General features: G+C 43.2%; 1 protein-coding gene across 1 annotated transcript in view; it reads right to left on the bottom strand.

The window, feature by feature from the left end:
- Positions 1-13,454, bottom strand: part of CA8 (carbonic anhydrase 8) — an 84,368-nt gene that overhangs the window by 38,482 nt on the left and 32,432 nt on the right. Inside the window, exon 4 of the mRNA XM_046022454.1 lies at positions 2,948-3,043. Coding sequence (XP_045878410.1) covers positions 2,948-3,043 — 96 coding nt within the window. The remainder of the gene's footprint in view (positions 1-2,947; positions 3,044-13,454) is intronic.

Below are 13,454 nucleotides of genomic sequence, written 5' to 3'. Positions count from 1 at the left end.
TGTCTTCACCCCTCAGCCCGTGGCTTCCAGCCCCATTCCACCTCAGCACTCATCCTGAGAACATTCCCTGAATTTGTCTTCCCTCTGAAAACTTCAGCTCCGAAGACCGTTCCCTTTGACCACAGCTTCTCATCCATGCAGCTCTTACTCTCTCCTCTCTCTCTCTCCCCATTCACTGATCTAACAAGCCACGGCTCCCAGGGGCCTCTTGGTTTTGTCTCTTTCCCTTCCTGACACCTCTCTAGCCATCCTCCATTCTCTCATCCCTGCATCCTCCTAAGCCATCTGCTCTGCAAGAGATCAATGCAACAATTCGCGAGAAGTTTTCTACTCGTCTACTTGGACAGAGAACAAGCCATGAGATCTCGTCCTGCACCATCTCTGATGTTCAGTCTCAAGTGGGTCTCCCACACTGACTGTCACATCTGTTACCACTCCCCTCTGGGCTATTTCAAAACCCAACTCCACACCCATGCTTCCCTTGCTCAAGAAATAATTCCGCTTCGTGTGTCTCAGAGATAATGAAGGTCATCAGGCATGAGCTCCCCTAACTTCATGCCTTTCTTCACCTTTAAATCCATCCCGTTTCTACCCACTCTCTTCCTGCTCTGCTCTGGTTAAAGTGTGGATGCCCCCTCATTTCCGAGGTTAGTCTACCCACAAAAGCTCTCCAACCAGCATCTTCTTGTCTCCTCCAGAACTCTTATATATCAAGTATCCCTTTTTTCCCCCCAGTATTTTTAAACTCTGCATCTGCACTCATGCTTTTTGCTCAGAATAAACATATAGGCAGATCGCAGATCTTGAAATGAGACAAAGAGAACTTTCCTGTACATCAGCATGAGTTATTACCCCCATCTGTCTTTCTTCTCTTGAGCCACGCTTCTTGAAAGGGAAACCTACGCTCACCGCCCCTGCCTCCTCCCCTGCCTCCCCCCTGCCTCCCGTTCTCCCACTCCTCCTGCTGAAGTGTGAGAGCCCCAGATGGACTTCAGTCCCTCTCCTCTCCGCTTCAGTGGACACTCCTCCTTCCTTCTTTCATGAGATTCTGCTCTCAGACTTTTTGTAAGTTGACTCTCTCCTAGGTAACCAAAATGGCTCCTCACAGCAAACTTGGGGAAAGTTAGAACAGGTGCACATGCTCATAAGCTTCCCTGGGACCTACAACCATGAGCTTCTTCCTGGAATACTGATGCTGGTTCCCAGAGCCCTGGCTTTCAGCCTAGTGCTCTATCAGCCTATGCCACCTGACCTATGCTAAGGATAAGTTAAGTGAGAATATTCTCGTATTTAATTCCATTCACAAATATTTAATGAATACCAACTCCAGAGATGAAACAAACATGTTTACTTCCCCTCTTGACATGACTGTTCAGTTATTTGTTTTATTGTATTTCATTCTTATTTTTTTAATTTTATTTATTTATTTGACAGAGAGAGAGAGATCACAAGTAGGCAGAGAAAGAGTGGGAAGCAGGCTCCCCACCAAGCGGAGAGCCGGATGTGGGGCTCGATCCCAGGACCCTGAGATCACGACCCGAGCCGAAGGCAGCGGCTTAACCCACTGAGCCACCCAGGCGCCCCTCATTCTTATTTTTTAATAACAAGACATTGCCTCCTACTTCTATTGCCTCAACTTTTCAAATTTGGGCACTTTATTAGCTTTTTGAGGTTACAAAAGTAGACTTCAATAGTTACTACTTTAGTACACTAGAAGTCATCGAAACATTTTTAGCAGTATCTTGATAACGTGATTTTATTCTGCTTATACAATGTAGTTATAAAATAGAAGGAATACAGGCCCCTGTCTATAAAAAAAAAAAAAAAAAAGAAGCCATGAAGTAAAGAGTAAGAAGTTTCATTTAAAACTCTGGGAATTTGCTTTTAAATTCTGTGACAGGTGTCATACTTTCAAGATACTGATTTTAAAATATTAAAAGGCTAAAACCTTTCTGTCAATAGATAAACACCTGAGAGAGAAATTTATAAAGGAAAACTGCTGTGCTTAATATTACTATTAAATTATATATGACACCAAAAAAGGTTTGCGAAGGCCCCACTTTCTTCGGAAAATTAAGTCACTGACAATCACTGTGCTTATATGACTGCTCTAGTCTCACATTCTCCAAAAGGAGAGCCCAGAACCACACAGAACTGCAGTTACAGCAATGGTTTCTGGTCTTGACGGTGACACTAAATCTGTGCGTGACTGTGATTTGGGACCGACCTCTCTGGCCCTTGTAGGACCATTCTGTAGGGTAGGGAAGGAGAAAGCAGGGTCTCTTCTACCTCTTCATCTTTTAGGACATCCAACAGACAAGACAAAGTTAAAAAGATTCATGGCAGGGGGTGGGGGGACTAGATTACATTTTTACTTTTGAAAGCAGGTAGTCTGTTTTTTATATGTTTCACAAAATTTAATTAATATCCTTTGCCCACTACAGAGCTCAAATCTAAATTCTATATTGACTGTATCCGCCAAGATCTTGGCCAGTCTTATTTTATCAGTGCTTTCCATCAGACACTTCAAATCATCTTGGAGTAAAAATTATTAATAACAAAGAGCTGCAAGAGTCTACTACATGATTACATTATTGATTTTTCTTCGATTTCACAGCAAGCGCCAGGGTCCAAAAACCTTTTCTAAAATTCTTTTTCATTAATAACATGAACTCCGCCTTCAGGAGACATTTTCGACATCATTTCTCCAAAGACCCTGAAGCCCAGTTAGAAGAAAATGTCTACAGACTAAATGAACCATTTGCTACCCGTGACTATGGCTGCTTTCTCATGAGCCAGAAGAATCAGGAGTCCTCTTCTCGTATGAGCTGTGTTCTCTGCACAGGAGTTACAGAAGTAATAAAATTGAGAGCACAAAATATTCTGCCAAGGAATCAGAAACAAGGATCTCTGAACAACAGAAGAGTCACAGCAGGAGACCACTTACCTGAACAAACAAAGCAATGATGGCAATGCCATGTGGCTTCCCCACAGCCTCATCGATACTGCCGAACAGGGTGGAGTTCCAGTGGATCAGATGCAGCTGGGGAAACAAGACAGGTCGTCTCATTATTAATGCATTTCTAGTGAGAACCGCAAGGATAGATCAATTTCTCCTTAATGAGGTCGGCTACATCTCTGTGGTACCACATGCAACAGAAGTGTCCCAAACAGACACACACAGACCACTGCTGTAATCCAGGTTCTCGGAGAGTCTTTCCTCATTTCCGAACAGCTGTCAATGATCAGTGGATTGCGGCCTCTTGAGTTCCGCTTTAATCCTCATCAGGAGCACATCTAAGGAGACCGGCAAAAGGCTCATTGATTTAGTCACCTTGCCTTTCATAAATGCTGTCACCTTGCCTTTCATAAATGCTGTCCCCTCTGGTTTTCGAGAGGACAAAACCCCGGGTCTGGGCACAAACACCAGCACTCGTTCTAGGGATCAGTACCCGCAAAATCATATACTGGGTCACCCGGTATTTCCATCAGAACCACGACAAAGCCAGCCTCAAATTCTGGTAAATTATTTCAACTCTCTAAGGATATACAGAGAGAGCACCCTATAATGCGGCATCTTCTTCAAGTCATGGTAATGTAATGAATGTCGATGGAGAGCTCTAAAAGAAAGCCATTTCCTGCACCAGAGATAAAGTTTTATCTGTGAAGGAATGACAAACAGTGCTCTAGAGGGACTCCCTCACTCCTAGCTTCATAAAGCTTTGAGGCTTTCAAGTTTATCTAGAACATGCACTTGCTCCTACAGCACTGATAAAACACTGGCAAGAAGCCAAATTCAATTCCCTGGGTCAAATCAAATGCCCACTGAAGTCCTCAGGAAAACAGTAGCTAGGTCAACCTTCTGCCGAGAACGCTATCTTCATCACTACAGCTTTTAATCAAGTTATAATTACTTACCACATTAAAACACTGCCTCGTTTAAGAGTCAGTTCGAATCCAAAAGGACGCAGCTAAAATTCAATCACCATGTCATTTTAGCATCCATATTAAAATGTGAAGGTACGTTATCATTGAGAATAGGCACTGATTTGCTTTTTCTACAGCTAAATTTGTCCTACTAGAGTGTGAGATTATTAAGCTGACCGCTAGAGGGAAGCAATGAAGTCCTCTGCCTGTAATAGAAGCCGGAACCCAGAAAAAGACCACATTCAAGGCCAAGCTCTAGGACAGGCTATGAAAAGCCAACATGGACCGCGACTGCCCCGTACATGCAACTGTCAAGGCACTGCCTTTGAGAAAAAAATGCTCCATAACGTTTCAATTAATAATGAAAGACAGACCAATTTTAATCTTTCCTCTTCTGGCTGCAACAATAGCATGGAGTCCCAGTGGTACAGATAAGTGTACAGTGTACAGATAAGAACCGACTACCTTAATTAAATAAACAAAGAAGGCCCAAGGTTGAAATCTATTTTTATTCGGCAAATCACAAAGTTCAAATCAACATTTTTCTTTCTTCTCATAGCAACATAATGGGGTATTTTTTTCTAAAATAAAACAAGTCCCCCCAAAACCATGGTTTCTTTTCGTGTTTCGTCTTGCCACTCCTTAGAACTCAGCAACATTGTTTACTCACACCTGATCTTCCACACCTGCTTGGCGGTCTTTTGCACTTAAAAAATTGAGGGTCCCCACGCCATAAGCAGACGCTGCACACAGTGACTTTGTTTCAGGGAGTGAGTTTAAAGAAACCAGACAAATGCTCCCTGGGCCAGGGGAGCAAGGTCAGCAGCTCCAGTCATCAGCGTGCGCCGTTGACAGGATGTGGTGCAAATGACACGTTACCCCCATGGTCTCCACCCCACCCCATAACCCATAACCCCATCTAATCATGAAGAAAACATCACACGGATCCCAGCAGAGGGACAGTCTACAAAATACTTGACCTGATACAAAATATCTTTTGTACTCCTCAGAACAGTCAAGGTCAAGAGAAACAAGAAAACCTGAGAATATGTCAGTGACCAAGAGGCCTAAGGAGACCTGAGAACTAAATGTAACTTGGTGAGTTTCTGGGACACAGAGAAGAAATTAATTTAAAATTAAGGAAACTGAGGGGCATCTGGGTGGCTCAGCTGGTTAAGCACCTGCCTTCGGCTCAGGTCATGATCCTGGGGTCCTGGGATGGCTCAGTGGCTTAAGGGTCTGCCTTCAGCTCAAGTCATGATTCCCAGGGTTCTGGGATCGAGCCTCACATTGGGCTCCCAGCGAGCCTGCTTCTCCTTCTGTCTGGTCTGCCTGCTGCTCCCCCACTTGTGTGCTCACTCGCTCTCTCTCTCTGACAAATAAAAAAAAAAAGTCTAGATGTTGCTGTGAAGGTGCTTTTTAAAGATGTGATAACACTTCAATCAGTAGACTTTTAGTAAAGTGGATTAATCCCCATAATGTGGGTAAGCTTCATCCAATTCATGGAAGGCCTGGGGGCAAAGACTGAGGTCCTCTGAAGAAGAAGAAATACTACCTCCTCCAGGTTGTAACACACAAATTCTACCCCAGTTTCCAATCTGTGACCAGCCCTGCAGATTTTGGACTCGCCAGTTCCTGTGATCTCATGAGCCAGTTCCTTAAAACAAATCTTAGTTTCTCCCTCACACTCTCTCTCTCTCTGTCTCAGATATGTATTCTCAATATACATTTCGTTCCTCTGGAGAACCCTGACCGGTGCACAGATTGTACAGACAAGTGAACAAGCAGGAAGTGTGGAGACAAATGGAGGTTTAAATATGAACAGGACTAGTAGCCATAGGGATAAAGACAAAGAACTCTGACAATTAAAGTGACAGTGTTTGGAATTTCCTCTCCTAAGCCCAAAGAGGGCTGCTGTAGGGAAGGGGGACGGAGGGACAAAATAATTCACAGAGGATCAGAAAATACATACCAGAACTTCTGCTCGTTTATTTTTGTCCGTTTTTAAAATTTCAGCTTCCCTATGCCTCGCAAAATAATTACATACACAGAAAAAGACATCTAGATCAAACACATACTAGCACGTGTATTTATTCCTGAATACGCACAACCATGAGCGTATGTGCTCCAAGATCTGCGGAGGGACAGCGGAGTTTGAAGGGAAAGGCGTGGGACACGAAGAACCTGGCTTAGAAAATGATGAAGCGGCCGTCCAGTCAAAGGAAGGCTGTCGCAGAGGTCCAAGCAGATGCTGTTATCAGTCGAGGGAACTGGGAAGTGGAAGCTAGGAAGCTAACTTCAAAGAAGTTAGCCGTTCAAAAAAGCCGGTAGACGCCGGCTCTGGGGTGTGTCTGGCCGGTGGAGAAGACCACAGAGCACAGAGGCGGGGACACCGGGCACTTCTGCAACCCTATTGATAAATTCTGAGCGGCAACATGCTCTCACAAAAGGTCTGTGCGCCAGCAATCAAGTCTTAGAGTCTTGGTTCAGTTCACAGCTCTCTAGCTCTGTGAACTTCACAAGTCACGGACTCGTCTGAGTCAGGCTCTGTGACACAAGGAGAGCGGTGTCTTCCCAGCTTGGCTTCTTCGCACTTCTCCCTGCCTGCCCAAGGACTCTCTTTATCCCTCCACTTCTCTCCCTGTGCACGATCGATCGCGCTCATTAGCCTTAATCATATGCAGGCAGCAAAGGCCAGGAAGCGGGGGGATGAATTTTCAGAGTGGAGAGTGGCTTACTTGAGAATCAAACCTGAGTGTCTAAATGACCCTGACTGTGCCTGAGGAGTCTAGGGGTGAGACAGCACCTTCGCCACATGGGCCACCTGTACTCCAGACACTCCCGCTCACTCTGTCAGGGTCCCTGGGACCCAAGGTGACTGGCGGCAGGGCTCTGCCTCACCAAGGCCTTCCGGAGCCTGAGCACATAGCACAGCAAGTGGCACAGGGCCTGCCTCTTGCCCCTTGAGCCCCAACTCCCACTATGGCTACCAACAAGAGTAGCTGAAAGAAGAGAGGAGAACTCTTCAACAGAAACAACAGGGCAGTTCTCCACTCTCCCTTCAGGGACTCACCCTCAAAAGACGAAAGGTTTTGGCTTCTTCCCAACCTGGGTATGTCTGAGTAGAAGACAGTGGTTTTCTCTACCAAAGCCAAGGCTTTCCTCATTACTGTTCTTCCCCATCTCCCACCACCCCCCAAACACAAGGCCTCAAGGTATGTGACCTCCTGTGAGGTATATATGTACATATTGGGGAAACTGGGTGGCTCAGTTGTTAAGCGTCTGCCTTCAGCTCAGGTCATGATCCCAGGGTCCTGGGACTGAGCCCATCAGGGAGCATCAGGCTCCCTGCTCAGCAGGGAGTCTGCTTCTCCCTCTCCCACTCCCCCTGCTTGTGTTCCCTCTCTCGCTGTGCCTCTGTCAAATAAATAAAATTTAAAGAAAAAAAAAAAGCACAATGTCCATATTATGGAGAAATAAGAAAGCAGAAATAAGCCATTATTCCTCTTATCCACTTCATGACCATCAGTCCTTCCTATTAAAAAAAAACAAAAACAAACAAACAAACAAAAAACCTGACCCTACGATAACAACTGTAAAGCATCCTTTTACAGTTTCAGAGAAAATCTTGGAGCCTCTGCTGTAGGGCTCACAAATTCAAATTTCCTGCAAATGATTACGCCGCTCTGCCATTAGTACCCGTGAAACGTTAATCTTAATGTACTTAACTCACAGCGATAGATAAATTTGTCCAAAGTTATGAAACTGTGACAAGCCATAGCCTTATAATCACTTATTTGTCACTGAGAAAAATAAGTTTGAAGATTTCATGGCAGCCTAACAGAAAGCTATCTTCAAGATAAATGAGGTTTATTATTAACATAAATAACACGACAGCATTAAAGTACAAAAGAATGAATCAAGAGGAATGGAAAAGGCAGTGAAGGCTAAAAAGGAACTTATGACTCACAAACTTCTCTCTCCAGCCCTGTGCACTCATTCACACAAATTCTGTGGTCTCCTATCCTCACATGCTTGATGGACAATTCCTTTCAAAGGGCTTCATGTCGGCTTAAGTTCAGTATCGCTAGGATCCACATCAGCTCCCTTCAAAGGTGCCCTCTTACTGGCTTCACCAAGGAGCCCCAACCTCCTGGGCTTGAGACCTTGACCCCCCCCCCCAACCCCTTTATCTCCAACTCACCAACGCCTTTCCTGGCTCCGAATTGTTTGCATTATAAAGCTCTATTTCATGCAGGTTTCACATTTCCTCTGTTCAAAAATGACTAATTTGCTTTATTTCCTGCCCACACAAGATTAAATTTCTCTAACCTCATCCTTCCCCATACTAACTATCTCCAAAGTACTCAAACCGAGTGAGACTCCTGACTGTTCATAACAACCTCCCCATTTTTATGTTCCATTCATTTAGAATGCCACACCCCGTCCTGTCCCGAGACTTACCTAAACTCTACCTATTCTTCTGGGCCTCAACAGGCATTTGATAGAGAGACAGACAGACTGAGGATGGACATGACAGGAGATGGAAACAGATACAGCTTGAACCAATAGATACAAAGGAAAAGAGATAACTGAGGTTTCCACCCTATATCCTTTCCCAAAAGTAAGATGAGTTCACATGTAGAGAAGAGTTGAAAGTTACATCACAACAGTCCGACTGGTCTCCCATGAGTCAGCAATGCAGAATGAGAACTACATTAAGAAGACAGGCTGAAGTTATGGACTACAGACAGCCTTGGATGTCTAGAGAGCACTTTACAGAGCCTGCTCACCCGTGCATCCAGTCACAAAAAGAGTGACAGAAGGGAAAAGACTGAGCTTTCAGAAACAGTGAGATGAGAAAAGGGAAGTATCAAATATGCGGGAGGAAATGCAGAAAATTCCAAAGTCCTGATGGACAAAAGAGAAAAATCCTTCTAGAAGAAATTGTGATCAACAGGGTCCAGGCTCCGCTACAAAGCTACACCGAAACAGAAGAAAATGAGAGGAAGAGATTTGGGATTTATCTCTCTCTCTCTCTTTTCTTTTTTTAACAAAAGCGGATTTATCTCTTTTTAAAAATTAATGAGAAGACACGGGCAACAGAATGAAAGCCGCAGAGGCAGAACGTGAAGACATTAGGATAAAACCAGCAGGGCAAGGCCACTCATCCAAGAAGGTGGGCAGGGAGTATCAGAAAACAAATCAAAAGTTAACTAACTATAAGTAAGGGCTAAGTGCTTTTTTTTTTTAATAAAGAGAAACCGTACACTTGAGTTTAAGTCACCTTTGCCTTTAGTGTTCTTTTAATCTATTCTTTCAATGGGCAAGGGTAAAATCTGAGAGAATCACAAGCCACTGAAAGTTTTGATAAATCAGAAGTATTCAGTGCACATATGAACTCACATGCAATTGCCCCCGAAAATCATTTTCCTGCCAAACTATAGTCACCGAGAACTTTCCTCTGAGCTGGGCCATCCTGGTTTCTGTGTCCTGATTTTGCTTAACTGCTTCCCTTCGTCCCAGAGAAACCAACGATGGAGAGTGGCAGTCCCATCTCCCCCTCGAGTCTGAGTTTTGGAAGCCAAGAATGTCACCTCCCCCCCTGCTCCCGCACACTCCAAAACACCCATTTTCAAAGCACTTGGGAAGAGTTAGCAAATGAGAAAAAGGAAAAAAAAAGATAATGTCTCAGCCACACTTCTGCTGAGAGGGTTGAAACAAAGAAGACGCGAAGTATTCAAATTTTTAACAAGAATGGGAAACGAAGGGAAATGTTTTGAGTAACAAAGTGAGAGCGATAATTAACTGCAGAAGAGCAGAGAGAACGGCCCCTCTCTGCAGATCTCCTCCTCCCTGGACCAGGCGGCCATTCATCTGCAGATAAACTGGGATTTAGTGTGTATCATTTTCAGGTACGGCTGCACTTGATGATGTCACTGTCAATAAATTATGCAGCTATTATGCAGAGAAGGACATCCAAGGTGCAGACAGAATAGTGACAAAGCGCTGGAAAGCATGAAATGGAAAATAAATTATTTGAAATTCTATCTCTGACTGTCACTTACTTGTTATGTTTGCCTAAACTTAATTATGTATCCTCTTACGCAGCTAGAAGAAAAATAAGAGGGTCTGGTAAAACATTTCAGAGCAACTTCATCTATTAACATATTAATATCAAAAGCTATTTATAGTGTTCTTAGGGTTTGGAATTGTCAATTCAAAAGGCACCTGAGTTCTCTGAAATTTCTAAAAAGATCTTTTTTCAGAGCAGAATGACCTCGTCTTTGAATGCTAATTTCCTTTTGTTTGCTTTGATGTTGCTGTCCTCTTCAAAGAGGGTATCTTAGGGCTCCTCTCTCAAACACAGAAGCTTCGTTCAGGAAATTCACTAGAAAAGGCTGGAAAAGGCTTGTGGGAGCAGTCATGAATCAAAGAAAACAAACACATCATTTTAAATTAATTTCTATTTAATGCAAGATCAAAAACAATTAAAACAAATTCTTTCACATTGGCCTCTTTGTTTTCCAAGAAATATCCCCCATCTTGTTTCTTAGTCCCCTCTTATTTTATTAAAAAAAAGAAAAAGAAAAAAGAAAATCTGAATTGTGCATTATGGGCTGCATTCAACTTGCCATAACCAAAATTCTCTATATTTCATTTGTTGTTCTGTAAAATAAAGAAGGCTAAGGGGTGTCAGGGGTCTTGATGTTACAGAACAGAAGTCATTTACAGACTGCATCTGTTTGCTCTGCATGGTGATCACTAAATACTGTCTGTATTCTTGCCTCACTGTCCCCAAATAAAAAACACATTAGAAAAGAGTTCTGAAATGATGGTAGCATTCAACAAAATATTTACTGAGCACCAGGAATACCTGGGTTTTAATGTTCACTGCTTTCAACACTGGAAACACAAAGACCTCAAATCTTTTTTTTTTTTTTTTTTAATTTATTTGAGGGAGAGAGAGAATGAGAGAGAGCATGAGAGGGAGAAGCAAACTCCCCATGGAGCAGGGAGCCGGATGTGGGACTCGATCCTGGAACTCCGGGATCATGACCTGAGCCAAAGGCAATTGCCTAACCAACTGAACCACCCAGGCTCCCTTCAAATCTTTTTATAACACAGGATATGAATACATAAAAACTATAAAACTTCTATCAATGGAACAAAAAGAGTGAAAAGGGTCAGTTGCAAAGTAAATTATGGAGGCTGCTTTGGGTGTCTCTCTAGTTATTTAATGTGCTCTGATGTGTGACATTCTCCACCAGGCGCCGCTCATTACAAACTTGACTTCACTTCAATCCTCACTATCCTCTTCCTAATAACAGATGCTGGGACCGCCACCAACACCCCATCTTGATAAGAAGGGAATGGAGGCACAGAAGGCAAAGTACCCAGCCTAGGGTCACACAGCTAACAAAGGACAGAGCCAGGAGATGGCCCAGGCGGTTGGGCTCCACCCTTCCATGGCAGCTCTGCCCCCCAAAGAGGGAGGGCCGAAGACTGATCTGGGTAGCTTTCGCAGCGTAATTGTTCCCACAGTGCATGGAGGAAGGACAAACCACGTTCTCCCTCGAGACAAGAAAAACCAGGGAGAAAGAATGATGGGTGTACAAATGAAGAAATGGCTAGTAATCCAGTCAGGCTGTGCCTGATGCCAACAGCACACAGTGCAAAGGCACACACCTGCTTTGAATGAACACTTACTCCCTCTGTGCTCCCGGGGAAATTACTGGAGCTCTAGGAGTCTCTGCTGTGAAGGACAGATCATACTATTTAACATTTAAGGCCCTTACAAGGGCAAGAGATAGGACATGGAAAGCTCCTGGAAAATATCAACAAAGTGCTGGCTAGAGCCAGTGAGAGTGGGGAGAAGTAGGAGGGGCCAAAAGAAAGGTAATGTATGAAAATTGTATTCAAAGTCTTGGAAAACAAAGGTAAGCTCATCTACCTTCCTTTTGGTTATTTTCTCATTTTGCTGCTGAACTCACCTATTTATTTTCCTCAAGGTTAAAGGGAAGGACTAAGTTTTCCATTATAGAAAGCTGGATCATTTCTACCAGAGTTGCAAACTCGCAGTCTAATCCATGAGGGAAAGCACATGATGAACAGGGAGGGGGAGAGCTAGGAAAGACATCCTCGTGCTCTTCTCTTCCCATAGAGCATATTGTTGTTGGGGATCCTCTACACTCCCAGGGCTTCACTGGCTATCTAGATGCCCATGATTCCAAAATCAACCTCTTTCACCAAAATTTGTCCGAGTCTAGACCCCTTTACGAAACTGCCTACTGAAATATTTCAAAATTAGTGTTTTGTCACTGAAGTGCCTCCTGCACTCCTCAGAGCTCCCCCCACCTTCGTTCCTAGCTCTGTTAAGGGACCCAAACCAGAAATCTCTTTCATCATCTTCTTCCCTTACAAACAATCAAGAGCTGTGTCCTGCCATTTTCTACCTCCTCAAAATCTCCCAAATCCATCCACTTGACTTATCCCCATAAGCAATTCCTTGGTTTAAGCTATCTATAGCCTATTGCTGGAATTACGGCCCAGGTCTCTTAACTAACCTCCAAAGCTAGCATTTCAAATTCATCCCCCACCTTGCAGGTATATGGTGCAAATGTGATGATGTCACCCTCCTCAGGAAAGTTCATCTAAGGCTTCTTACTGTCCCCAGGGTACAGTCCACACTCTTCATACACACGGCACTAGAAGATGCCTTCCTATAATCTTTGAAAGTGTGCCAGCTTTATTATAAATTAACTGTTTCACATAGGTTGGTGGTAACAATTACAGTAAGAAGCTCTTTTTAGCAATAAGAATGCACATAAAACAATTTTAATTGGGCTTAAAATTCAACACAATTTCATTTCTCTGTAAAATACCTCTGTCAATTTTCATATTCCAACTTGATATACCTAATACATTGCCTCTTAACCTAATTTTCAGGAAATATATTTTAAATCCAATTACAGTATTCAAAATACTACCATTCACAATAAAATACATTTATCTGGGAAAAAAAAAGTTAAAGAAAATCCCTTTTAATCCTCGCTACAGCACACTCGGAGGCTTTCACTTTTACTTTGTGAACTGCAATTATCTAGAGCAAAGATCAGCACCGTTTTAGTAGAAATATGAGAAGGCATATATTGTAGAGAGAAAAGAATGGTACTTGGTCTGAGTATCAGCCATTACGGATATACCTGGGGCAACTTATTTAATGCCTCTTGACCGGATTAGTCAGCTGAAAAATACACATAACATCTACCTCTAAGGGATATTTTCATGATTAAATAAGATACGGCACATGCCTGGCACATGGATGGTCTTCAGAAGTGTTAACGCTTGGCTCCGCAATTCTCTAAGGACTGCAGGGAAATGAATTTTGCATTAACTCCATGGACATGAGATAATGCAACAGACATAAAACATTCCAACGATTAAAAAAAAAAAAAAATCTTGTATCTTCGGGATACCCTGAGAAGAGTGAACTCTAACGGGCTAAAGAAATAAATGTATACGTA

Source organism: Meles meles, chromosome 1 (genome assembly GCF_922984935.1).
Source record: "Meles meles chromosome 1, mMelMel3.1 paternal haplotype, whole genome shotgun sequence".
Lineage (NCBI taxonomy): Eukaryota > Metazoa > Chordata > Mammalia > Carnivora > Mustelidae > Meles > Meles meles.
The sequence above is the reverse complement of the archived record's forward strand: the minus strand, read 5'-3'. Positions and strand labels throughout refer to the sequence as shown.